Raw genomic sequence first — 27,595 nt, forward strand, 5'->3', positions numbered from 1 at the left:
TGCAGATCCCCCTACGTCATGAGAACTTCAAACGGGATTTGCACCAGACGCCAAACAGTTTCCGATGCTCCCGGGCCCTCCCAGCAGATGTAATCTGGTTCCTACCTCGCTGAGTGTGAACTGATTATCATGGGCGGCACGGTAGCACAGTGGTTAGCACTGTTGTTTCACGGCGCCAGGGAACAGGGTTCGCTTCCCGGCTTGAGTTATATACTGTGTGGAGTCTGCGCGTTTTCCCCGTGTCTACGTGAGTTTCCTCCGGGTGCTTCGGTTTCCTCCCACAAGTCCTGAAATACGTGCTTGTTCGACGCATTGGACATTCTGGATTCTTCTTCAGTGTACCCGAACAGGCGCCGGAGTGTGGCGACTAGGAAATTTTCACAGTAACTGCATTGTAGTGTTAACGTAAGCCTACTTGTGACACCAATAAAGGTTATATTATTCGGTGAGATCTTTGATTTGACCTTCACATTGGGGATTATGATCACTTCAGAAATGGCCAGACCTCTGATAGGACTAGTTTTCAAATCCTTCCCGACCTCTGTAATTTCTTCCAACCCCACAACCCTCTGAGCTCTTGCATTCTTCCAATTCTGACCCTCTTGCACATCCTTACTTTCCATCTTTCCTCCATTGACTGCCCTGCATTCCTCTGCCTCGTCCCTGATCTCTGGGATTCCCTTCCTAAACCTCTCCGATTCTCCCCCTCTCTCCTCCTTTAAGACACTCGTTAAAGCCAACCTTTTTGAACAAGCGTTTGGTCTTCATTTCTGTGGCTCATTGTCAAACATTGTTTGACAACACTCCTGGATATTTTGGACATTTCACTACATGAAAGGCTCTATCGAAAGAGAAGTTGTTGTTGTCATCAATGATTTTTCAGCTGACTCTGACTGTCTTATCATTCACAGCAATGTGTCCGGCAGATCTTCAGCAGCTATGGAAAGAAGTGACCAGTATGCAAAGCATGGAGGACCCTCAGAAGAGTGAAAGCCTCGATCTCTCAACCAGCAGCTCCACCTCTACCTCCTTCCTATCCGCCAAGAGCTCACCTTCATTATCCCACCATCCTTTGTTGAATGGGCAAAACTCCATTCACACTCCAAAGAGAGAAAGGTACGCACCAACCACAGGAGATGGGCGACTTGGGAATAAACACCTCCCAGGATTAGCAACGTGTAACTTTTCAATCATTCTTGTACAGCTGTGGTTTCTGAGGGACATAGTATCGGAAGGAGGCCATCCAGCCCCTTGAGCCTGACCCATCAATCCAGTAGGTGATGGCTGATCTGTATGTCCATTCCATTTACCTCCCTCTGGTCCACTTCCCTGTCACCAATGCCCACCCAAACTCTGTCTATCATTGAAAATTTGAGACACTGAGAGACTTCTGGCCGTCATCAGCCACAGGGCAATGGCGCTGATGTCCAAATGACCATGTTCTCTGCTGCTGCCTCAGTATTCCACCCAGGCTCAATACTTCATTGATTTTATACATCTGATTTTATACATCAGTGGAAGGGAAATTCAGTTCGGATTTTATCCTACCGGCATATCGCGACAGAATGTGGCTTTTGATCTTCAGGCACAGGTCATGTTCCTGTTGTTGCTGTTCCGCGAGCTGGTCACATTCTGAGTTTACCACGAGAAGTAACCTCACTAAACCTGGCGGCATAGCTGGAACAACCATACACCTGCAACAATTGAGAATGAATGACTTTAGTTCTAGTGAGGGAGCAACCACATGCGTGGAGGCCCTTCTGCTATAGATGGTATATGGGAAGAAAAATCACCAAAGGATTACAATTGATCTACAGCACAGTAAAAAGTCCATTCTGTGACAACCAGGCCATGGTGGTGTTTCTGTTCCAGACCATCCTCCTCCTATCTTTCCTCATATAAATCTACCGATGTCACCCTCTATTCACTTCTCCCTCAAATGCTGGTCTAGCTTTCACTTAAATGCACCGGTCTCAGAATTAGAATTAAACTCACCGGAGATACACCGGCAGGCTATCAACATCTGTAAACAGGTTAAAGTCCAATAAGTTTGTTTTGAATCACTAGCTTTCAGAGCGTAGCCCCTTCCTCACTTGAGGAAGAATCGTGCAGATGTGAGGAGACAAGAAATTCATAAGGACCTCTGCGGAGCCCAAGCGAAGGAGGGAGAAGATTGCAGAGGGGCAAGCATTGGAGGGCGGAGGGACGGGGGTGAATTTCATGAGGTGAAAAAGGAACGATAATGTTTCCCCCGGCCCAATTAAACTCTTTGAGGGAATCGTTTTGTGAAGCTGCTGAGGTCCAACTGACTATGCAGAAACCTGATTGGCATGGCAGTGTCCTGGGATGCCTGTTTCCAGGATACCAAAACGACAGCTGTCTGGACATTGGGAACCTTTGGGAACATTTCCAGCACTTTACTGCACTGTTCCTGTCTGACAATGGACGGCAGATGCACAAGAAGGCAGCTTACCATCACCTTCCCAGGGACAATTATAGATGGACAATGAATATTGGCCAAACCAGCAACACCCACAACATATTAACAAATGAAAAAAGAGGTTGAAATCATATCCGTAATTATTGAAACTTTTTATGTGGCTCTTTGAACACCAGGTGTCCGCATTTTCTCCCCGTGTCTGCGTGGGTTTTTCCGGATGCTCCGGTTTCCTCCCACAAGTCCCAAAAGACGGGCTTGTGAGGTGAATTGGACATTCTGAATTCTCCCTCCATGTACCCGAACAGGCACTGGAGTGTGGCGACTAGGGGGTTTTCACAGTAACTTCACTGCAGTGTTAATGTAAGCCTACTTGTGACACTAATAAAGATTATTACTATTATTATTATTAAGGTATGTCTGAGACAGCCCATAATGACAGAGAAATTGGACACTCTATCAGTAAAGCCCTTTGTCAAATGTTTCATTCTGAATCCTTTTCTGGCAGTGTGATGTGAAAGTTAGCACTTTATGTTTTCCCTATTGTTTGGGCAACAATGACTAACCTGATCTCTGCTCTATTCTTTCCTAGCTTGTCCCATGAAGAAGCCACAGGTGTTCACCCCTTGTTTGGACATGGAGAATGCAAATGGCCGGGTTGTGAAGCTCTCTGTGATGATGTAGGACAGTTTCTAAAGTAAGAATGGCGGGGTGGGGTGGGGGTCACTGAACTTCTGCCATCAGTCAAGTCTACCCTCTATCCCTTCCTCTGTGACTCTTCCTCTTCCCACTATTTTGAAGAACTGTGAATGATGGTTTGGGGTGCAACAGCTCAATTTTGCCATCGACAAACATGTCCAAAATAGAAACCGGACACAAAAGGCTTTCGTCCCTCCTCTGTCTCTCAGGACACCAAAGTTCAAACTATAATCCCACCCCGGCGACCCCCCACCCTCTCCTACTTCTGGTTCAGTCCTTGAATTGTTAGGTCACAATCCGACTTAACCCACCTCCCGCCCCTTACAGTCTCTCCGAGCCTCTTGCACACATATTCTCTGCACTCCCAACGTGTTCCTCCAATTGTAGCCTCATCTTAAACAGCTGAGCTAGAATTTTACTGTTTTACTCCCATTTTCTGTATCCCGCAACACCAGAGGTAATGGTTTTCCTCTATCGTTTTCCCCTAGCTAATACTTTAAATGCGTTAAACACCTCAAATAGGTCACCCGTTAAGCCCCCAAAGTCGACAGAATGTCTCGGTCTGTTTGATTAATGTGTGGACATAATTCAAACCCGTCAAAAATAGCGTTGGGAAGAATTCAATTTTGCCATCAACCGAAATAGTTCAGTTGGGAGATTGTTAGACTGAAGATCTCAAGATCCCTGGTTCAATCCTGGGTTTTGGCATTTAGCCACACGCTGGCTTTCCTCGCTGGCTGCGAAATTGCATTGTGTTTTGTGCCCTGTTTCTGTAGTGTGGTGGCTACTATGTGCCAGAATCTCCGCCCCCCCCCCCCCCCCCCCCCACCCGCGTGTTTCTCGGCTGTGCATGATTCGCTGGCAGGGTGATTCTATATTCCTGCCGCTTGTCAATGGAATTTCCCATTGAAGCCGCCCCAATCCGCCGGGAAACCCGCTGGTAGGGGTGCGCTGCCAGCGGGAAAAGTGAATCCCAACCGCTGGAGAATTCCAGCCCATGTTTGCTTTGCACGCAAAAGGCCCTTGGTTCAAAACTGGGAAGAAACATTGTCAAAACCCTTTCATTTAAGTGTGAGGAAAGGTTACAAGTCTAGCCTATGCAATGTATCCTTATAATTTAACCCTCTTAGACCCAAGGAAATATTTTAATCTCAAACTTGAAGAGGAACGGTTAAACTGGAAAGTTGTGAGCTGTCATTGCATTACTTTAGGGAGAGAGCTTACAATAGCTCTGGATCCCTTTTATTCATTATTTTTATTTATTAAGTTTCAGCAAGTAGCCAACATTTTTTGCCCTTGAGAAACTGATAGTGAGCTTCCTTCTTGAACCGCTGCTATCCATGAGCTGTTGGGGAGGGATTTCCAGCATTTTGACCCAGCAACAATTATATATTTCCAAGTCAGGGTGTGTGACTTGTTGGGGAACTTCCAGGTAGGGGTTCCAGTAATCTGCTGCCATTGTCCTTTTAGATTGGTCGCAGGTTTGGAAGCTTCGCCTGATTTGATTTGATTTATTGTCATATGTACCAAAGTACAGCGAAAAGTATTTTTCTGCGGCTGAGGGGACGTACACAGTATGTACATAGTAGGCAAAAAGAATAATCAAAAGAGAACATTGACAAATGCTACATCGACAAACAGTGATTGGTTACAGTGCGGAACAAGGGGCCAAACAAAGCAAATACATGAGCAAGAGCAGCCTAGGGAGACGTGAATAGTGTTCGTACAGGAAACAGATCAGCCTGAGGGAGAGTCGTTGAGGAGTCTTGTAGCTGTGGGGAAGAAGCTGTCCCTATGTCTGGATGTGGGGGTCTTCAGACTTCTGTACCTTCTGCCTGATGGAAGGGTCTGGAAGAAGGAAATGTCTGGGTGGGAGGGGTCTCTGATAATGCTGTCTGCCTTCCTGAGGCAACGGGAGATGTTGACAGAATCAATGTGAGTTGGCAAGCTTGTGTGATGCTTGGGCTGAGTTCACCACACTCTGCAGTTTCTTGTGATCTTGGGTTGAGCAGTTGCCACACCAAGCTGTGATGCAGCCGGATAGGATGCTCTCTATCGCACATCTGTGGAAGTTTGTGAGAGTCGATGCAAACATGCCAAATTTCTTTAGCTTCCGTAGGAAGTAGAGATGTTGTTGAGCTTTCTTGACTGTTGCATCAACGTGAGTGGACCAGGACTGACTGTTGGTGATGCTGACCCCCAGGAACTTACAGCTATTGACCATCTCCACTTTGGAGGATTGATGCAGACAGGAGTGTGTGTTGTGCTACACTTCCTGAAGTCGATGATCAATTCCTTGGTCTTTCCGACATTTAGAGAGAAGTTGTTTTCGGTGAACCGTGCAACCAAGTGATTTATGACCCTCCTGTAGTCTGATTCATTGTTGTTTGAGATATGGCCCACCACAGTCGTATCATCCGCAAACTTATAGATTGTGTTGGAGTTAAATCTTGCCACACAGTCATGTGTGTATAGGGAGTACAGTGGAGCCTAAGGAGACTTGTAGATAGTACACCCTACAGCAACTGTATGTCGGAGATGGAGGGAGTGTATGTTTAACCCTCTTTGGATCTAGAATCATAGAATTTACAGTGCAGAAGGAGGCCATTCGGCCCATCGAGTCTGCACCTGCTCATTTTTGAAAGAGCACCCTACCCAAGCCCACACCTCCACCCTATCCCCATAACCCAGTAACCCCACCCAACACTAAGAGCAATTTTGGACACTAAGGGCAATTTAGCAAGGCCAATCCACCTAACCTGCACATCTTTGGACTGTGGGAGGAAACCGGAGCACCCAGAGGAAACCCACGCACACGCGGGGAGAACATGCAGACTCGGCGCAGACAGTGACCCAAGCCGGGAATCGAACCTGGGACCCTGGAGCCGTGAAGCAATTGTGCTAACCACCATGCTGCCCTGTTGCCTTGAAGCTCAGAATGAAAAACCAGTAGAATTTTGGAAATTATTGTTCTGAACAGGTCTTGTGTATCTTAAGCTGGAAGTCCAGTTCAAGGAAGTACTAGTTATTCTTCTAGGACACAGATAAGCAGGAAATAGATAGGTAGTTTGCCACTCCTGTTCAGCGTCAAAGGTTCTGTGGTCAGGCTGTATCACAAGCCACAATTCCTTTCAGCTGGGTAAGCCAGAAGCATTGTGTGAGGTTGTAGTGTGGAGCACTATCGGACCAACGTGCTACATTGTTGGACCTGTGAACCCATTAGCAGTGTGAGCTCCTGTGATACAACAGGAGGACTATATAAACCAGTGTAAAATTCAGGGGGTAAGTGTAAAACAGTTATATGAGAGGAAGTCAAAGGATTCAGATAAATATCTGGGGAGGATCAAAGGATATAAGCTCCCCAAAAATATTTTCCCCATATAAGAATCACAGTGGCATTGTCACTGGCTGATGCTCTGGTTCCAATCCCACCCTGGCAGCTGGTGGAAGTTAAGTTCAATTCATACATTTGGTTTTTTAAAAATTCATTCATGGGATATGACCAGCATTTATTGCCCGTACCTGAGGAGTCAACCACTTCTGGGTCTGGAGTCATAGGTAGGCCAGACTGGACATAAATGACATTTATGAACCAGATGTTTTTTCTTTTAACGGCAATTGACAATATAGATTTTAATTCCAGATTTTTTATCGAATTCAAATTTCACCGTCTGCCAGGACGGGATTCAAACCCAGGGCGCACCCACCCCCAAGCCCCAACTCACCTATCAGGGAGTCATCAGGCCTCCCTGCACTCCCCAGCGCACCCCCAGGTCTGATCCCCATCACAGGGAAAGTGCCAGCCTGGCATCTGCCAGTGCCACCTGGGTATCTTGGCAGTGCTGGACTGACACCCAGGTGGCACTGCCATGATGCCAGTGTCAAGGTTCCCAGGGTGTCACCCTGCCCAGAGGGTATGCACCTGGGGCTTCCAATTCCCTGGGAGACCTCCACATTTGCCATTCCATCTGGTCCACGTTCCACATTTGTGGAGACCAGCACTGAATGGCGATTGCCCGAGATCTCCATGGTGAAGGGGTTAGACCCCGTGCCTTGGGTAGATCGTGGGAATGCATATTAGAGTGAGACTAGCTGTCTCGCTCTAAACCGATAATTTGCCAAAAAGTGATCGCACCCATAACGGGTGGGATTCACATCGCGACGTCTCGCGAGAACGCGTTTGATCTCGCGTGGCTTGACCAGCCAGGTAGATCCCAGAAGAGGGATTTACTGGCATCTACCGGTTGCGTTGCACTGCACAGCCTTTCAGGTGTAACGCGGATGGTAGATCTCACCCAGAGCTCCAGGTCGATGACTTTAGTAATTTGAGGACGCAGGTGAAAATTTGAACATCAGTTTACTTTAACGACACACAGGTTCTGCATAAAGCAACATCTCGCTCCCAGTGATGTGTTAGGCAGGTTGGTTCGATGTGGACTGCACTCGATGCAGGGAAGTTAGAAACAGACGTCTAACACTGGAGAAGATCCAACACTGTTTTATTCAACTATAGAACTGCTATACATATGCAGCTCTGGGTCGACTCTACTCTGACTGCCTCAGTAGCTGGGTCCCAAGAGAGCAGGAAACCTAGTGCCCTCTGGCTTTATAGTGGTAGTGTCCTGTCTGGTGATTGGCTGTACTGTGTTGTGTGCTTACTGGTCATCCTATGTGTCAATCACTGCCTGTCTGCATCTCATTATATACATGAGTGGATATTATGACATCTCCCCCTTTTTTTTAGTTAAATAAATACTGAGGTATGTATACGTGTATATATATATATATATATGCCTGACTATATACAAACGGTGCTTGAACAAACGTATATACATGGGAAGGTGTCGATAGTGCAGATACATGGCAAACAAAGCAATATTTACAAAGGTTAAATCGATGAATTCAATCACAAAGTTTACAAAAGTTCAGTCCACAGATTCAGCCTTTGTGGTGGGCGACGATGTTCTTGTCAATCGCCGCAGAGGTGGATCAGGAGCCGCCTGCACGTGGATAGGTGGAATTGCTGCCATCGCGGTGGTCGCGTGGGCCGGCAGGATCGCTGGCAACTCGGTGGCCTCGTGGCAGGGTACGTCCGGAGGAAGTATGATGGCCGGCAGAGCACTGCAATCAGGTGGTGGGCATGGAACTCTTCGCAATGCCCGTCTGTTGCGCCGTAGCAGGGAGCCATCAGCCATGCGGACAAGGAAAGACCTTGGGGCAACTTGTTTGACAACAACAGCTGTGGCTGACCAGCCGCCCTCAGGCAACTGGACGCGAACATGATCGGCTGGAGCCAGCTCGGGTAGATCCGTGGCATGCGCATCATATGTGGCCTTCTGTTGGGCCTGGGACTGCTGCATTTTTGTAAAACTGAGGTGGTCAAGGTCTGGAACATGGATGGCTGGAACTGTGGTTTTCAGAGTGCAATTCATGAGCATCTGCACTGGAGCCCAGGACAAGGAGTCATCTCGCTGAAGGAGCACCGCCTCAATGCCGTCCTGGCTTGCATCAGTTGATATCTTGGTTTCCTTGGTTGGGTCGAAGAACGCTAGAACTGGGGCTGTGGTGAGCTTTGCCTTCAGCTCACGCCATTCCGCTTCATGTGGCCGTGGTGTAGGATGCCATATTGGGAATGAATTTCCCGAGAAAGTTGACCATCCTGAATAAGTGGAAGACCGCCTTCTTGTCCTCTGGGGTCTTCATGGCGTTGATCGCCAAGACCTTGTCGGCGTCTGGCCGCACAACCTGCTGCGAGATGTGGTCATCTAGAAACTTAATATCGATTGACCAAATGAGCTCTTGGCCCTGTTGAGCTGGAGACCATGTTCATGAATTCGCTGGAAGACCTGCTTGAGGCGAGCGATGTGTTCCTGGGGCATTGTGGACCAGATAATCACGTCGTCCACGTATACCCGTACCCCCTCGATGCCCTCCACCATCTGCTTCATGATGCAGTGAAACACTTCAGAGGCAGATATGATGCCGAAAGGCATGAGGTTGCAGCAGTAGCGACCAAATGGGGTGTTGAACGTGCACAGCTTGTGACTGGACACGTCCAGCTGTATTTGCCAAAAACCCTTGGAGGTGTCCAGCTTAGTGAAGAATTTGGCATGAGCCATCTCACTGGTTAACTCTTCACGTTTCGGGATCGGGTAATACTCCCGCATGATGTTGCGGTTTAGATCCTTAGGATCAATGCAAATGCGAAGTTCCCCTGACGGCTTCTTTACACAAACCATGGAGCTGACCCAGTCTGTTGGCTCTGTGACCTTCGAGATGATGACCTGGTCTTGGAGGTCCTGTAGTTTCTTTTTCAGACGATCCTTGAGGGGTGCTGGCACCCGGCGTGGTGCATGAATTACAGGGGTGGCGTTCGGCTTGAGCAGGATTTTATATCGGTACGGGAGCGTGCTCATTCCATCGAATACTCTGTGGTACTGCGTGCTAATGTCGTCTATGTCGGCGTGCAAATTTCCATCGGTGACAATGACATGGTGTGGACTCGCTGATCCAGATTCAGGAGCCTGCAGTGCGAGCACCGAGCAGGGACGTCCTGTCAGGCCTGGCGATTTCAAACCATAATGTTGCCTTGATCGCCTTGTTGGATACCCCTAGGTGACACGAGCCACTGGCAGCTATGGCATTGCCATTGTAGTCAAGGAGCTGGCAGGCCGGTGGAAGAATGCTTGGTCGGGCCTGGATGATGTCGAGGTCGGATTGTGAGATGAGGTTCACAGACGCACCGGTGTCCAGTTTAAAGAGGATGCGAGCCTTGTTAACTGTGAGGACAGCACACCACTCATTGTCTGGATCCACACTGAGGATCGAGAGGCGTTGCGCAGGTCTGGTGGAGGCCAGCTCATGTGTGGTTATGATGACCACCCGATATGAAGACTTGAGGCAGTCAGCATCAGGGTCCGTTGGGCTGTCGGGATCGGAATCTGGCATGCCTTGCTGCATTGAGCGGACGCTTCTGCGCCGCAGCTGGGTTCGCTGGCTGCTGAGCGGTGGAGCGGATCTGCAAAGGGCTGCGTAGTGGCCAAGCTTGCCACACTGGAGACTTCGACGTTCATTTGCCGGACATTGCCCATTTAAGTGGGTGGAGCCACAATTCAGACACGTCATGACACTGACGTAAGCGCGTTCCGTGCGCCATCGCGCATGCGCAGTGCGGTCGGTCGACGTACGCGCCTGCGCAGTCAGGTTGTCGGTCTCGTCGTCCACTCAGTTGTGGCACGCATGCGCAGGGATCCGGGAAAAGCGCGCAAAATGGCCACTCTCCTCAATGCTCAGGCCCTGCATCTGTGCGTTGGCCTGCACCCTTTCCGCCTCGTGGGAGGCCAGCTTTGCAGTTTCTGCCGCCCTGATGTGGGAGTAACGATTCTTGGCATGCTCATGGACAACGCACGTCTCAATAGCGACAGAGAGGATCAACTGTTTGATTTTAAGGAGCTGCTGCCGCAGGGAGTCGGAGTGGACCCCGAAAACGATCTGATCCCGGATCATGGAATCAGCTGTTGAGTCATAGTTACGTGACTGCGCTAGGAGGCGGAGATGGGTCAAGAAGGACTGAAAAGGTTCATCCTTACCCTGAAGCCTCTGCTGGAAGATGTACCGTTCAAAGCTCTCATTCACCTCAATGTCGCAGTGGCTGTCGAACTTCAGCAGGACTGTTTTGAATTTCGTTTTGTCTTCGCCGTCGGCGAACGTAAGGGAGTTGTAGATGTGGATGGCGTGGTCCCCCGCGGTGGAGAGAAATAGCACAATCTTCCTGGCATCCGATGCTGCCTCGAGGTCGGAGGCCTCGATGTACAAGAGGAACTTTTGCTTGAAGATTTTCCAGTTGGCGCCGAGGTTGCCGGAGATGCGGAGATGCGGAGGAGGCTGGATGTTTTCCATTTAGCTGGATGGCTGCTTGCTGGTCAATGCTGATTCACTCAAGGTAGGTCCATCAATGTCAGTATCACTCTGGTACCACGATGGGCTTGGCAGGTTGGTTGGATGTGGACTGCACTCGATGCAGGGAAGTTAGAAACAGACGTCTAACACTGGAGAAGATCCAACACTGTTTTATTCAACTACAGAACTGCTATACATATTCAGCTGTGGGTCGACACTATACTGATCTGACTGGTGACCTTGTAGTAGCCTGACCAGACTTACTAGCTACCGCATGGTGTTTGCACTGTCTAGCTCGTGGACTCTGACTGTCTTAGTAGCTGGGTCCCGAGAGAGCGGGAAACCTAGTGCCCTCTGGCTTTATAGTGGTAGTGTCCTGTCTGGTGATTGGCTGTACTGTGTTGTATGCTTACTGGTCATCCTATGTGTCAATCATTGCCTGTCTGCATCTCATTATGTACATGAGTGGATATTATGACACCCAGTACAATCCTTGCTGGGAGGACTAGTTTGTCGAGGCCCTGTTTTGGGCCAACTTTGATGTCAATACATAACGAGCCACAGGCAGGTGACCTCAGCCCCCTATCCGGGGAGCTGGTACTCCACGAGTCCCACGGGGAGATCAGTGATGGTTTCCCCGTGGTCCTCGTGAGGGTTATAACAACATAGTTTCATCAGTTTGTATGTTATATATGTGATAGTTTGATCGGGTGAAATGAAGAGAGGTAGAAGAAGGTTCATGTGGAGCAGAGACACTGGCATGGATCAGCTGGGCTGAATGTTTCTGTGATGTGTTTTCTCTGCCATTCGATGTAACTAACCTTCCATCTTACAAAGCATTTACGTTTACTGATTTAACTTTACCCCTTTAATTTTTATTTTAAGATCTTAAGCAAATAGTGGGGGAGGCAGCAATCAGACTGCACACAAGTATTCTCCGAAGGACTCTCCACGCATCAAGCTGTTGTGTTTCTTCCATTAGCAGCATTGTTGAGTCAATCTTTTATAGCCTGGTGCATAATTGTGGAAGTTTATTCAGCCAATTAGCGGAGATGTGCAAACAGTCAATCTGTTAACAGTATCTCTACCAGTAAACGCTCTCAGGTACTGACCTCATTAGCGAAGTGATTTAGATAGACACAGGGGAGTGGTAATGGCGACACAGGTACCAAGGGAAACAATAATTGGATACAACCCGTAACTGAAATCCAGGCTTTTGCCTGCAGAGGCCTCCAGTGGTAACTGATTTACGGGATCTCACTCCTTCATGGAACGGGATGGGATTTCGAAATGATTCCCATCTTGATACTTCCTCGCTTAACTCTTCATCTACCGAGACAGAGCTTTGAAGAAGCCAGTGTAGAGTACGTGAGGGGCAACATTAAGAGTCACAGGAATTGCTGGAATATTTCCTGAGAATTTTATGAATTTTGCTTTTTTAAATATAAAGTAAGCAAAATGCTGAATCAAAAATGGCAAAGTGCTGGTAACCCACAGTGGGTGAGAGGGAGATAGACATGTTAATGTGACAAACTTGGAACTTTGTCAGAGTGGGGAGATATTAAAATAAATCATTACAAAGAGATCAAGAGGGAGTGAGGAAAAAGCAACACACCCACACACAATCATATACACACCTATATGCACCCACACACTCACCCATATACAGACCAACACACACCCATATACACACCCACACACACCCCATATACACATCACACCCACACCCCATATACACACCCATACACATCACACCCACACCCATATACACACCAACACCCACACACACACCCATATACACACCAATATGCCCCCATACCCATAAACACCCACACCCATACACACACCCATCCAAACACATACACACCGTCACAGACTCACACACCGTCACAGACTCATACACCACACACACCCACATACACACATGCAGCAACACACTCACACACACACCCACCCCCCCACTCATCCACCCCCACACATCCAACACACAGCAACATATACACCCATACACACACACACCAACACACACACATCAACACACAGACACACACCCATCCAAACATCCACACACCCTCAAACCCACAAACCCTCACACACCCACCCCCACCCCCCCACCCCACCCACACACCCCAGCCACACACACCCCAGCACACACACACCAACATACACACCCGTACACACAGAAATACACACCGACACAGATACACACCCATCCAAACACCCACAGACCCTCACACACCCACATACACACACATCCCATTGCTGCTGGTATTGACCCTGCAACAGGTGGGCAAGTCGCCATGTGGGGTGCCTGAAAATCAACCTCTGTCTGAGGAGCTTGTGGGTTTCCATGCAGAGTGGGCTGCGATTCCCTCATTTAAAGGCACTCAGTAAGGGACCCTGCCTCGGAATGGGGGGGTGGGAGGGGCCCCTGAGAGGCAACCCTTACTTCCAACCCACTGCTTGCCAGTGACCCCCCATGACCCTCAATGCACTCTGTGGGTCAAGGTTCCCTCACTGACACATGACCCCTGGGAGTTGCCAGCCTCTGATTGGCCGGAAGCTCTTGGGGGCGTGGGCTTTCCGAACCTAGGTCATAAATGACCCTTTGCTGGTCAGTTTAGTGCTTGATGGGCACTTATTCCTCCCTCAGCTGTGATGAGCCGGGGCTTTTGACAGGCAGCGGGCGAGACCGCTGTAAGCAACATTAACTGTTGTCCATTGTCATTGGCTTTCTTTCTGCAGTTTGTGTTAGCAGTGACATTTTATATCTTAATAGCACCCTAGCACTCAGCTGCTATACTGTAAGTTACTGGTAACCATGTGGTTTTTGAAAACGTTTCTTTGGAAAGTAAGAATTATTGAATGAAGATAAAGCAGAGCCTTTGTAGTTCACTTTCCAAAAATCATCCTCTTGCCTGGAAATTAACACCAGGAGCCCCACCAACTGATGAATCAGACATCGGGCTGCAGGCAATTAGAAAAGAGCATTGTGATTGGGTTTAGCAACACGGCGGAGTGTGTCTCGGCCTCACTGTGATGTACACATTGTAGTAGTCGCATGATGCAATGATAATGGAGTTAGTGATCAATCACAGTGATCAATTTCCATCAATGGGTCTTCAACAGACGCAGACATGAGGCGAGCAACGCCCCCAGTGGTAGAGATCTTTGGGAATCATGGGCTCAAAGTCAGCCGTCCCCCCTGAGCCCGTTACACTCACTACACGCCATGACTCAAAATACTGAGACAAAGGATCTCAAATTGTTATTCACTGAAAGAAATCTGTCGAATTTTCAGCAGAATAAGCCAACACTAATTAGCGCCGCCGCCTTGGTCAAGAGCCTGTCCTTAGATCAACTACTCGCTAACTGAAACCTTGGCCAAGATTCTCTGTCTGTCCGCTGGCGAAGGGACTCTCTGGTCCTGCCGGCAGCGCACCGTCACGGTTTCCCGGCGGCCTGGGGAGGCTTCAGTGAAAAATCCCATTGACAAGTGGTGGGAACAGAGAAAGGTGCGCAGCCGAGGAACACGCGGTTGGGAGGCGGGAGAGTCCCACCCATTGTCTTTGCAGCTTAATTTGAGATTCTAATGTTGACTTGTGAAAGGTCTGAGGTTTCAGCGCAATGAGAACAGGTTTTACAGAAGATATCCAGCTGCAATGACAAACAAACAATGAATATCTGACCTCTGAGCTCAGCACACAACCCATGTGTGAGTCACATGGACCGTTTGGATGTTACCAGTAGGTTTTTCCTGTTCCAGCCTCTGGTTAACCTTACCTGGTGATATGACGCAGTGAGGCTGAAACATTCAGATTTACCCGATAGACTCTGCCATCTCGCTAAACCCAATTGCCTGTAGCCCAGTGCCTGATTCATTGGTTGCTGGGGCTCCTGGTGTTAATTTCTGTGGAACCTTAAAGATTGACTTTCTGAAAACTGCGTTTACATCGTTTAAGTTCTTACAGAAGGATCGTCAACTGACTATGCAGCAGCTTTGCCGAATTGGATTAGATTGGGAGCAGGGTTTTGTAACAAATATCACACATAAATAGGAATTCCTGGGTTAGCACGGCGGCGCAGTGGCTAGCACTGCTGCCTCACAGCGCCGAAGACCCAGGTTCGATCCCGGCCCAGGGTCACTGTCTGTGTGGAGTTTCCACATTCTCCCCGTGTCTGCCCCCACAACCCAAAAAAGATGTGCAGGGTAGGTGAATTGCCCATGCTAAATAGCCCCTTAATGGAAAAAATAATTGGTACTCTAAATTTATATTAAAAGAAATAAATTCCAAACAAAGGGATGAGGATTTCTGGAAATTGGGAGGGAAGGGCAGGTTATTTTTTTTTATAGATGCAATCAGAGTGTTGGCCATTAGAATTCAAGTTGTATGTTTGGCCTGAGTTGATTGTTTTTGAATTCCTTTCTTTGAGATCCCTCCATAGTCTTGTCTTTCCCTATCTCTGTAACCTTCTCCAACACAACAAACCTTTGAGATCTCTGCACTTCTCCAATTCTGGCCTCTTGAGCATCCCTGACTTTAATCGCTCCACCGTTTGTGGCATCATTCAACTGCCTGGGCCTGAGCTCAGGAATTCCCTCCCGAAACCTCTCAAAGCCACCTTCGCCCCCTTTAAGATGCTCCTTAAAACATATCACATAGACCACGTTTAATCTTTAATCGCTGGAGACTCCAGGCCAATCCTGAGCTGATCAGATGAGTAGTGAAGTGCACTATTTATACTGAGTAGAGGTTCATTGTAGCTGATTAAATTACTCATTTCAAGTGGTTTTGGAGAGGAAAATGTATAAAATAGAAAATGAACCTTTTGAGTACTCTGAAATGGCTTAGAGAAGATGAAGAGAATAATTCTGTCAGCTTCTGAAGAGGGAGCAATGGTTGGTCATGAAGAATCTGTGCAGGGAGGTTGTATTAGAGACACCTCTGGCACAGTGGTTTGCACCGCTGCCTCACAGCGCCAGGTACCCGGGTTCGATTCCGGCCTCGGGTGACTGTCTGTGCAGAGTTGCACATTCTCTCCGCGATTGCGTGGGTCTCCTCCAGGTGCTCCTGTTTCCTCCCACAGTCCAAAGATTTGCGGGTTAGGTGTATTGGCCATGATAAATTGCCCCTTATCGTCCAAAGATCTGCAAGTTAGGGCGGGGGCGGGGGGGGGGGTGAGATGACGACGGCTACGTGCGTGCTCATTCAGCAGGTCGGTGCAGACTCGATGGGCTGAATGGCCTCCTTCTGCACTGTAGGAATTCTATGGATTCCAACTGTCAGGTGCCAGTCCAATGTCCAATTTCAGTCAACGCAGGAAGAACTTCAGGGACGACATCAGGGCGATGTTGCTGGGATCCAGCACAAAGGGACTTCTCCACAGATACCTCCTCCACCACGTTCTGTTTGCTTGATTACATCTGTTAGTTGTTTCAGTGAAGAATTCTCAGCAATTCACCAAGAGCTGACACTACCAGGGTTAAAAAGAGCAGCAAAAGTTAAGGCCTGTTGACTGAATGCTGGGGTCGAAAACACTGTTGGTTGTTGAGGAAAGGAAGGGTAAAGGAGGCGAGGGGATCTGTGTTGAGGGTTTTCAAAAAGAGTGAGTTAGTAATGTGTCTGGAGTTTAGGTTGGTGAGAACGCAAGGAGGAACAGGAGGGGAAGAGATAAATGAGCAGTCACGTTGCATGGTTGATAAATGAGTGAGAAAGGAGCGACTGGGTGATTATAACCGTGTACACAAGTGAATTAACAGCCAGCTTACATCTTCCAACCTTTTGAATCAAATCAGCGAGCCCAGAAAGTGGCTGTTCAGCCCATCGTAACTGTGCTAACTCCCTGCAAGTGCTGTCCAATTAGTACCACATGTCCCCCTCTCCTCCTTCTCCATAGTTATCTCAACCGAATTCTGGATCTGTCCCAAAGATATTTCTGAAACCCCGCATGTTTACAGCACAGCAGTGAGGCCACCCAGTGTCACTGGCCTGGGACCGTTGCCCTACAACAATAACGTGCATTTATATAGCACCCGTCGCAGTAAAACATTCCACGGCCCTTCACAGAAGTATTACCGAAGAAAACTTTGGCACTCGACAACGTAAGAAGCTATTGGGAGTGATGACCAAAGGCTGACCAAAGGCCTTTCCAAAGAGACAGGTTAAAAGGGAATGTTATAAGAGAGAGTGAAAGAGACAGAGTCATTGCAATGTTGGGACTGCGGGAATTGGGGAAGCACAAGAGGACAGAATTGGAGGGCGCAGAGATCCCGAGGGGTTCAGGGGCAGTGGAGGCCAACGATTCTACTCCTCCGGATTCGGCCTTCGGCTGCACCTGGGCCTGAGTGCTCTGAACGGCTCCTCGGCGATCCCACAACGAAGGAAGGTCTGCTGGTGGGCAGAGCCGTCACTGGAGCTAAAGACATGGTTAATTTCTTCCCCGACTGACTGGTTGAGCCCTGTCTAGTGAGCGGTGAGCCTCACAGCAACAGCGAGCAGCGCTGAGGGTCATACAAATTGTTTTCACGCTCCGTCGCTGGTTTACTTTAATTAGCTCATTTGCAATTAGATCCCTTTGTTGCTCGGATGGTAGAAAAGACATCAAAGGAGCGTGTTTGTGTGTTTGCCAACTCTCTGACACTTGAGAGGATTGAAAAATAACTAGGAGGTGATAAAAGGAGGTTGAGCTGAGGAAAGAAATGATGTAAACACACATTTATCTTTTCTTCTGACTAAAATGATTAGACAGTTACAAATAAAAGAAACTACAGCCAGACGCAGTTTGATAACCTAACCCTCTGTGTGCTTCACCTCAAATTGGCGGATAATTTACAGGAAGGCAGGAGATTTTTGTCAAGTAAAGGTATTAAGGGTAAATAAGGAAAATCTGTTCCCATTAGTGGAAGAGTTTATAAGGAGGTGGCTAAAGAGGTAGTGGGTGCTTTGGTGATTATCATTCAAAATTCTACAGATTCTGGAAAGTTTCCCGGAAATTGGAATGTAGCAAATGAGGGAGAGAGTGAGAAAACGGAGAGCTGCAGACCTGTTAGTTTGGTGTCCGTAAGTAGGAAACATGTCAGAATCTATTATGCAGGAAGCGAAATCTGGACACTTGGAAAATAATGATGTGATTGGGCAGAGCCAACATGGATTTATGAAAGGGAAATCATGTCTGACATACCTGTTGGACCATGTCGCGCTGCGCGGCCAACGGAGACCGCCGCCGTGCACATGCTCGGACCCCCGACCGGAAGTGCAGGGCCCCGTATCGACAGTCAGACCGGCGAGGACTACTCCGGGGCCCTGCTAGCCCCTTAGAAATCGCAGAATCACCCTGGACGTACTCCAGGTAGGTCCAGAGTGATTTGCACATGTTTCCTGGTGGGTGTGGGGTCTTAGCCCCATTTCTGGAGAATTCCGCCCAAGTTTGCTGATGACACAACATTCAGTGGGAGTGTGATTTGTGAGGAAGATGCAAAGAGGCTTCAAGGATATTTGGACAGGCTGATTGAATGGGCAAGAACATGACAGATGCAATATAACGTGGAAAAGTGCCCCGTTATCCACTTTGGTAGAAAAAACAGAAAGATTGAATATTTCTTAAATGGTGAGAGATTGGGAAGTGTTGATGTCCAAAAGGATTTGGTGTCCTTGTTCATGGGTCCATAAGACCGTAAGACATAGGAGCAGAATTAGGCCACTCGACCCATCGAGTCTGCTCCGCTATTCAATCATGGCTGATATTTTCTCATCCCCACCCTCCTGCCTTCTCCCCATAACCCCTGATCCCCTTATTAATCAGCAATCTCTCTATCTCTGTCTTAAAGACACTCAGTGATTTGGCCTCCACAGCCTTCTGTGGCAAAAAGTTTCACAGATTCACCACCCTCTGGCTGAAGACATTCCTCCTCATCTTGTTTTAAAAGAGATTGTGTCCTCTGGTTCTAGATTTTCCTACAAAGGGAAACATGCTCTCCATGTCCACTCTATCCAGGCCTCGCAGTATCCTGTAAGTTTCAATGAGATCCCCCCCTCATCCTTCTAAACTCCAACAAACACAGACCAAGAGTGCTCAACCGTTCCTCATACGACAAGTTCTTCATTCCAGGGATCATTCTTGTCAACCTCCGCTGGACCCTTTCCAAGGCCAGCACATCCTTCCTTAGATACGGGGCCCAAAACTGCTCACAATACTCCAAATGGGGTCTGACCAGAGCCTTATACAGTCTCAGACGTACATCGCTGGTCTTGTATTCTAGCCCTCTCGACAGGAATGCTAACATTGCATTTGCCTTCCTAACTGCTGACTGAACCTGCATGTTAACCTTCAGAGAATCGTGAACAAGGACTCCTAAGTCCCTTTGTGCTTCTGATTTCCTAAGCGTTTCCCCATTTAGAAAATATTCTATGCCTCCATTTCTCCTTCCAAATTGCATAACCTCACACTTTTCCACATTGTATTCCATCTGCCACTTCATTGCCCACTCTCCTAGCCTGTCCAAGTCCTTCTGCAGCCACCTTGCTTCCACAATACTACTTGTCCCTCTACAGATCTTTGTATCATCTGCAAACTTAGCAACAGTGTCTTCAGTTCCTTCTTCCAGATAATTAATGTATATTGTGAAAAGTTGTAGTCCCAGCACCGACCCCTGAGGCACACCACTAGTCACCGGCTGCCATCCTTAAAAATACCCCTTTAACCCCACTCTCTGCCTTCTGCCATTCAGCCAATCCTCTATCCATGCCAGGATCTTACCCTTAACACCATGGGCTCTTAACTTATTTAACTGTCTCCTCGGCGGCACCTTGTCAAATGCCTTCTGGAAATCTAAATAAATCACGTCCACTGGTTCTCCTTTGTCTAACTTCCTTGTTACTTCCTCGAAGAACTCTACAACAGATTTGTCAGGTATGACTTCCCCTTGACAAAGCCGTGCTGACTCAGTCCTATTTTATCATGCACTTCCAAGTACTCCGCGATTTCATCTTTAATAATGGACTCTAAAATCTTACCAATGACCAAAGTCAGGCTAACCGGCCTATAATTTTTCATCTTCTGCCTCACTCCCTTCTTAAACAGCGGTGTTACATTAGCCACTTTCCAGTCTTCTGGGACCTTTCCTGCCTCAAGTGATTTCTGAAAGATCACCACCAATGCCTCCACAATCTCCTCAGCTATCACTTTTAGACCCCTGAGTTGTAGTCCATCCAGTCCAGATAATTTATCCACCTTCAGACCTTTCAGTTTCCTCAGAACCTTCTCCTTAGTGATGGTCACTGCACTCACCTCTGCCACCTAATTCTCCTGGAGCTCTGGCATCCCACTGGTGTCTTCCACCGTGAAGACTGATGCAAAGTAACTATTCAGTTCCTCTGCCATTTCTTTGTTTCCTATTATTACTTCTCCAGCCACATTTTCCAGTGGTCCAATGTCTATTTGTGCCTCTCTCTTACCTTTTATACATCATTGAAAGCAGGTGCAGCAAGCAATTAGGAAGGCAAATGAAATGTTGGCCTTTTTGAGTACAGGAGTAAAGATGTCTTGCTGCAATTGTATAGGGCATTGGTGAGACCGCACCTGGAGCATTGTGCACAGTCCTGGTCTCCTTACGTAAGGGAGGATGGACTTGCCATAGACGGAGTATAATGGAGGTTCATCAGCCAAATACCTGGGATGGCGGGATCATCTTATGAGGAGAGAGAGATTGAGGAGACTGGGCCTGTATTCTCTAGAGTTTTGATAAATTGCAGGTGATCTGATTGAAACTTACAAAATTCTTACAGGGCTCAATAGAGTAGATGTAGATATGGGGGCGGGTTTCTCTCAGCCCACGCCGGGCCGGAGAATCGCTGGGCCGGGCGCAAATCGGGTGACGCCACCCCGCGCTGGTCTGTCGATTCTCCGGAGAGCAGAGAATCGGCGCCATTGGCGCCGGCGCGGTTGGCGCGGTGCCGGTCGGGGGCCGCTCCACGCGGCGTCCCCCCCCCCACAGCGATTCTCCATCCGGGATGGGATGAGCGGCCGCACAAAAATAGTTGTGAGGGGTGAGTTGGAGTGGGAACTGGCACACTGAGTTTTGATTGCAACCAGGAGGGGCGAGAAGGAAGTGTAAGGATTGGAAGTTAAGAAGTTAAGACGCAAGGTGATAAAGTAGATGGCAACGTTGAGAAAATCAAGTTGGTTGCTTGACAATCTAAGTTCTCACTATGGAAGGCTATAGATAGTGAGTATAAACTGTGTGGCACTGGGAGATCACACTTCAGCCCACGTCTGTCCCTCCTCATATCCAGATACAATTCACACCTTCCAAAAGAGACCATTAGATCATTGTTCTTCGCTAATCCAGCTGCAGAAAAGCCTATTTTAGCTGCCTTAACCCTGCCCTGATTGAGAGTAACTGACTCCAAATGAATCTGTCTGCTCCAACATCCAGGGGTGGCAAGGGCAGCAGGTACATTGGAACACCACCACCTCCAAGTTCCCCTCCCAGCCACTCACCGTCCCGATTTGGAAATGTATTACCGTTCTGGTGTGTTGGGTACTCTGGATCCGTGGAGACTGTGTTTACCTCAGCAGTAACACATAACAGGCTACCAATACTTGAAATAGTACAACACTATTTTATTAAGCTAGAAACTGTTGAACATACTTTCACTGTGGGTCGACACTATGTTAGATTAAACTGAAGACCTATGCCTATCCTAACCAGTCTATATTCTCAGCACATGGTAAAGATCTGTGCTACAAGCTGTGAGCTCTGTCCTTCTTAGAGGCTGCATCCCGAATGAGTGGGAAAACTGATGCCCTCTGTCTTTATAGTGAGCGTGCTCTAACTGGTGATTGGCTGCCGTGTTGTGTGTGTTGATTGGTCTTGCTGTGTGTCAATCAGTGTGTGTCTGCACCATGATATACTGGTGTGTGTATTATGACACGTTCCTTCACTGGAACCCCCTCCCTAACAGCATTGTGAGTGTGCCTGCACCACAGCGACTGCGGCGGTTCAAGGAGTTTTTCACCACCACTTTCTGAAGGGCATTTAGGGACTGAAAATAATTCCTGACCTTGCTAGCAATGCCCACATGCGTGAATTAAGAAAAGGACTGTGTTTTGTCGGCTGTCTGACTCAGTAGAACATTGGGCAGTGCAGTGATCCATTGGATTACTGTTACACTCATGTGAATTCTCATTTGAGGAGAGTTGGTCTGGAAAAAGGCCTTTTGCATTAACTAGTGGGAATAGACGTAGAAAATCTCTTCAAATCCTCACAGCTGATAGTGGAAAGGACCAGGATATTCAGCCTTTCTCTGTTTCACTTCCAAATACACAGGCTCATACACATACACACACAGAAACATATACACGTACGCGCGCACACACACACACAACTCCTGGTCGTACTAAGAATGCTGAGTCATCGTGGTGCTCTGGAGTACCGGGCTAGAACAGTGGTTGATTTCTCATGCTCCGAACAGACAGAGCTCTATTGTTCAACGTAATGGAATAAAGTCTCCATACTATGCACGGCAAAGGAGTTCTGCAATGTTGTTGAAGAGGAAGGGTGAAGTCATGCTTATTTGTTTTAATCATCAATCCTGAGCAGGAATGGAGGAAAGCTATCTGTTCCCCCGTGAATCTCAGATGAGATCATTGTTATGAAGTCACCGCTGTCGCAGATGGTGGGTGAGGGGGCGGGAGAAAGGACGGGGAAAGATTTTCTCCAGAAATCCCACAGTGTTGCCCAAGCAATCAGCCAGAGTTCTGAAAGAAAACACAAATAAATGATCCTTGATGAAATGGGCCAACTCAAAACAGTTGCAAAATTTGACAGTGCAGGTCAGACACACTGTGAGTGGGAGTCCCACATCAGTCGATGATCAAATTCATACCAGATGTGACAGGATATTCCCGGGGATGGATTTTCCCTAGCCCTGAAAATAATCAGGACATAACAGGCATGATAATTAGTTTGCTCTGTTTCTCTTCACTGTAAGTGTTGCCGATAAATATCACGAGTAAATAACCCGCATCTCCCTCCAAAAACATATCAACAAATATTATATTAAACAATTTAAAATGAAATATCTCCAGAAGACATTCAAGCAACTGTGCTCAGTGTGATAGGTGGCTTGAGAGCCAGTCCTCAAACATGTTCTTGGGGAAACAAATTACAGCAGTGTGCTTTGTTTTATACCTTAGGGATATGGAGAGATGACACACCCATTTCTAAGTGTGCAGGAGTTTTGTTTGCTTCTAAAATGTCATGCTTGACTAACAGCACACAGAACAAAGAGTCAGCAGACACACTCAGTCAAACACCAAACAACTGAACAATTGAATATTTCATCTCTTCCCACTAAACGACCTTACTTTAAAAACCATCCTACACAACAAACGTGTGTATATATCATTACACAGAACAAAAGGGATATGTTCAAGCATTGCGCCTTTTAAAACATTACCCAGCACCTTGGGGAGCTGATAGTTCCCAGTTACTTTCTCCTTAGCAATCAGAGTCGCCTTGCCAATTAATTAGCACCCCTTCCCCCTGCAGTATAATTTGTTGAGAGTTTTTGAAATTTGGCATTCTTGTGTTTTTCCTGATGCGTATAAGACCAGCACACCCTTTTCCTCAGCAATAGAGAAGCTCTGTAGTACTGAGCAACTCCTTACTTCTTTCACACTGAGAATGCTCTTGGCAATTCCAAAACGGGTTCAGCCAAGATCACGACTAAGCGCAAACACACCTTCATGAATAGAATTCGCTTCTAAAAGAGTTTGCACAGACAAAACAAAATCCAGAATATCTGTTGGAAATAAAATAACTTAAAGCTCATTCCCTGATTGTTAAATCACTGGAGACAATCGGGTCAGTAATTCATTGAAGCAGTCTCCCAAATATGAACTGTAAACTCTAAATGTGGGAGCACAGGGGTTAGCACTGTTGCGTCACAGCGCTAGGGACTCAGGTTTGATTCCCAGCTTGGGTCACTGTCTGTGCAGAGTCTGCACGTTCTCCCCGTGTGTGCGTGTGCTTCCTCCAGGTGCTCCGGTTTCCTCCAACAAATCCCGAAAGACGTGCTTGTTAGGTGATTTGGACATTCTCAATTCTCCCTCAGTGTGCCTGAACAGGCGCCAGAGTGTGGTGACTAGGGGGATTTCAACAGTAACTTAATTGCAGTGTTAATGTAAGCCTACTTGTGACACTAATAAAGATTATTAACAATTATTATATAATGTGTTCCTGGCTTTGTCACATTTGTTTACCTTTAATATGATAGGGGAGCCTGCTTGGTCCGCACAATCTCACTTGAATCAAGTTCAAAGTGGAAGAGGGCAATGTGCATATCAGGTGCAGTCAGTCAGTTCCGTTGGTGGCACTATTGCTTCACAGCGCCAGGGTCCCAGGTTCGATTCCTGGCTTGGGTCACTGTCTGTGCGGAGTCTGCTGTTAGGTCATTTGGATGTTCTGAATTCCCCCTCAGTGTACCCGAACAGGTGCCGGAATGGGACGACTAGGGACTTCCCACAGTAACTTCATTGAAGTGTTAATGCAAGCCTACTTGTGACAATAAAGATTATTATTACTGTGCCGTCTTCAATTTCATGAAAACAAAATATCCAGCCTCGCAGATGTAGGTCGCCGTGAATGGCAATAGCAACAAAATGCTTGTTTTACTCTGCACTGGATATTCCTGAGAGATGCTACTCCAGAATGCTGACAGCCTCATGGGCTTTTGCCATCATTTTAATGTGGTGTACAGGTCAGGTACAGCAGTGCAGACTTTTAATTTGGAGTCAGCTGTTAGTTAATAACTGACTCTGGGGTTTCAACCTCAAAAGCAAATTTTCACCCACCACATCTCTTTCAAAATCTGAAACTTCTCCTCTCATTGGTCAGCACTCCCTGCATATAACACACCTGGGCTTTGCATCCTTATCTGTATTGGCACAATTGACAAAACCATACCTCAAGAAATCATCTTCCTACCAATTTGTTACCGAATGAATTATCTTCTTTGTGAACCGGAGGCCCTGGAGCTCTGTACGGAGCTAACATTAGCACTGCTCTGCCTGCCCTGGACTCTCCTGTGCAGCTCTCTCCAGCAAATCCTGTAGAGAGATCCAGTCGAGTAGGTACACTATTAATGCCTAAGTTTCAGATTTTGAAAGAGATGTGGTGGGTGAAAATTTGCTTTTGAGGTTGAGACCCCAGAGTCAGTTATTAACTTACTGCTGACTCCAAATTAAAAGTCTGCACTGCTGCACCTGACCTGTACACCACATTAAAATGATGGCAAAAGCCCATGAGGCTGTCAGCATTCTGGAGTAGCATCTCTCAGGAATTATAGTGCCTATTTGAGTCCCTGGCTGTCTCTTACTTTCAAGAAAATGATCCATCTACACAGTCCTCTTTCCAGCAGCTAGAAAATGGAAGCAACACTGCTCCATGATTTGGCGCCAAAAGCATATACATGGAGGGCCCTTGACGTCAAGTGTGCGCGCAGGGCACGTAACTTGCTCTCTGTTGCTGCTTCTGACCAGAAGACTGCACCCAGCCTCATTTCTTTTCATTTAAAAGTGTCAGCGGCCACTGTACTCACTGTAAAATCTCAGAGCGGCCATTGGGCACTTCTCCCATTGGAACCACCGCGGGAATTGCGCGACCCATTGCACCCTCCTGACACCTGTCCGCAGCCCACCTGTGAGTCGCGACCCGCACTTGACAAAGCCTGGGCTACACTGCCCCCATCAAACATTCCCTGCCCAGAGTAAAGCTCCTTCCACTCTACCCAAAATATTGATCATATCCCTAACCATGGCAATGTGTCCCCTCCTGCACGAATGAGACTCAAAATCCACACCAGCCAAACTGATGGTCACTCTGACTTCAATGACGATTTGCGTGTTTAATTCTGAATAGTGCATCATTCTGTAATATCGGTCTGTCACCGCTAAAAAATGGATTGCGGAGCTTGGATTCTTTCAATCGGCAGGATTTCACCAGTCCACATCAGAATGAGACACAGGAGCTGAGGGGAGAAATCAGGATTTCAATATTCAGCCTGCCTGGGATTTTTGACAGATTCAGTTTTACCAGTTCTTTTTCCTCATTGGAGTAGCCAGGTCTGACATTGTTTTCGTGGAATCATAGAATGATAGATCACAGAGGAGGCCAGCAGACCCATTGCCTCTCTCTTGGTTCAATGGTTGAGCTGGATGCGTATCAAGGAAACGCTTATTGTCCAGATGACCCTGGCAGGCTCGGCCCCTGAACAATTAAAACAGAAAAGGATGGGAGAGAGTATCAAGACATCTTTTTATTTTGTTGACAGTCACTACCTTACCCGCTGCCACTTCTGTATGGATTCATTACTTGTATTCTCAAGTTATAATTTCTTCCTCCCTGCTAGGCACCTCAGCAACGAGCACGCGCTCGATGATCGCAGCACAGCCCAGTGTCGGGTTCAGATGCAAGTTGTACAACAACTTGAAATTCAGGTTGGTATATATATTTTTCACTCGGGTCTCTCTGCAGTGGGAGTTTGCCTTTTGCAAGTAACTTGAAAGAGTAACCCCCTTAAACCCCATGTCAAAGGGCAAACTTTGAACCATTCTGCCTTGCACAAGGGAAAATGTACCTCATGGAATCAGAAAAATTACAGAACAGGAGGCCATTCGGCCCATCGTGTCTGTCAAAATTAGTCCTTCACGTGGCGCTGCCTTGTCCAATCCCATTTCTCTGCCTTTACCTTTGTGTGTGTGTGTGTGTGTGTGGGGGGGGGGGGGGGTTGTTGGGTTACTGGTATAGGGTGGATATGTTGACTTGAGTAGGGTGATCATTGCTCGGCACAACATCGAGGGCCGAAGGGCCTGTTCTGTGCTGTACTGTTCTATGTTCAATGTTCTATGACTGACACTGAGAGTTACTGCACATTGTTCTGGTCTCCACCCTATAATAAGGATATAGAGGCACTGGAGAAGGTGGGAAAGAAAATATTTACAAAGATGATTCTGGGAATAATAGATTATAGCTATCAGGAATGTATGAACAGGTTAGGATGCTTTTCTCCAGAGAAAGATGAAAACTGAGGGGCAACTTGATGGAACAGTTTGATTGCGTTGACGCAGAGAGCATTGCCTAGATGTCAACACGCGGTGGATTGTGTGGAAGGATTTCCAATGGGAAACCTCCCATATGAGACAACTGTGATTGTCAAGTTTCCTGCCTGAAAATCAATTTGATTGACTCCGGAACAGGCTGTGAGACCGGATCAGTCCAGTCCATGACGGTGAGGGACGTGGTTCTGGGTGACGGTGGGAAATCCAATCCTTGACTCCAGATGACGGGGTCCGATCCCCCCCAATCTCAGGCAGAGTCCCATCCCAGGGGAATTCTAATCCTAGATTCTGGGAAGGCCTGAACCCTGAACCGAGACCCTGTGAGGCTGGGTGGGGGGAGGGGTGGGGGGGTTAATTCTGAGGGCCTTTATATGTTGAGGTTCTGATGGGTTGGGGTGGGGCAGGGGAACCTGTTGGGGGAGGGGGTGCCTTGGAGAA

At 47.6% G+C, this 27,595-nt stretch overlaps 1 protein-coding gene across 5 annotated transcripts in view; it reads left to right on the top strand.

Moving 5' to 3' along the window:
* Positions 1-27,595, top strand: part of foxp4 (forkhead box P4) — a 483,722-nt gene that overhangs the window by 399,496 nt on the left and 56,631 nt on the right. For all 5 annotated transcript variants that reach the window (XM_038819852.1, XM_038819849.1, XM_038819853.1 and 2 more), the window contains exons 7-9: positions 912-1,116; positions 3,030-3,134; positions 26,449-26,536. In XM_038819852.1, the coding sequence (XP_038675780.1) occupies positions 912-1,116; positions 3,030-3,134; positions 26,449-26,536 (398 nt within the window). The remainder of the gene's footprint in view (positions 1-911; positions 1,117-3,029; positions 3,135-26,448; positions 26,537-27,595) is intronic.

This window comes from Scyliorhinus canicula, chromosome 15 (assembly GCF_902713615.1).
Source record: "Scyliorhinus canicula chromosome 15, sScyCan1.1, whole genome shotgun sequence".
Taxonomy (NCBI): Eukaryota; Metazoa; Chordata; class Chondrichthyes; order Carcharhiniformes; family Scyliorhinidae; genus Scyliorhinus; species Scyliorhinus canicula.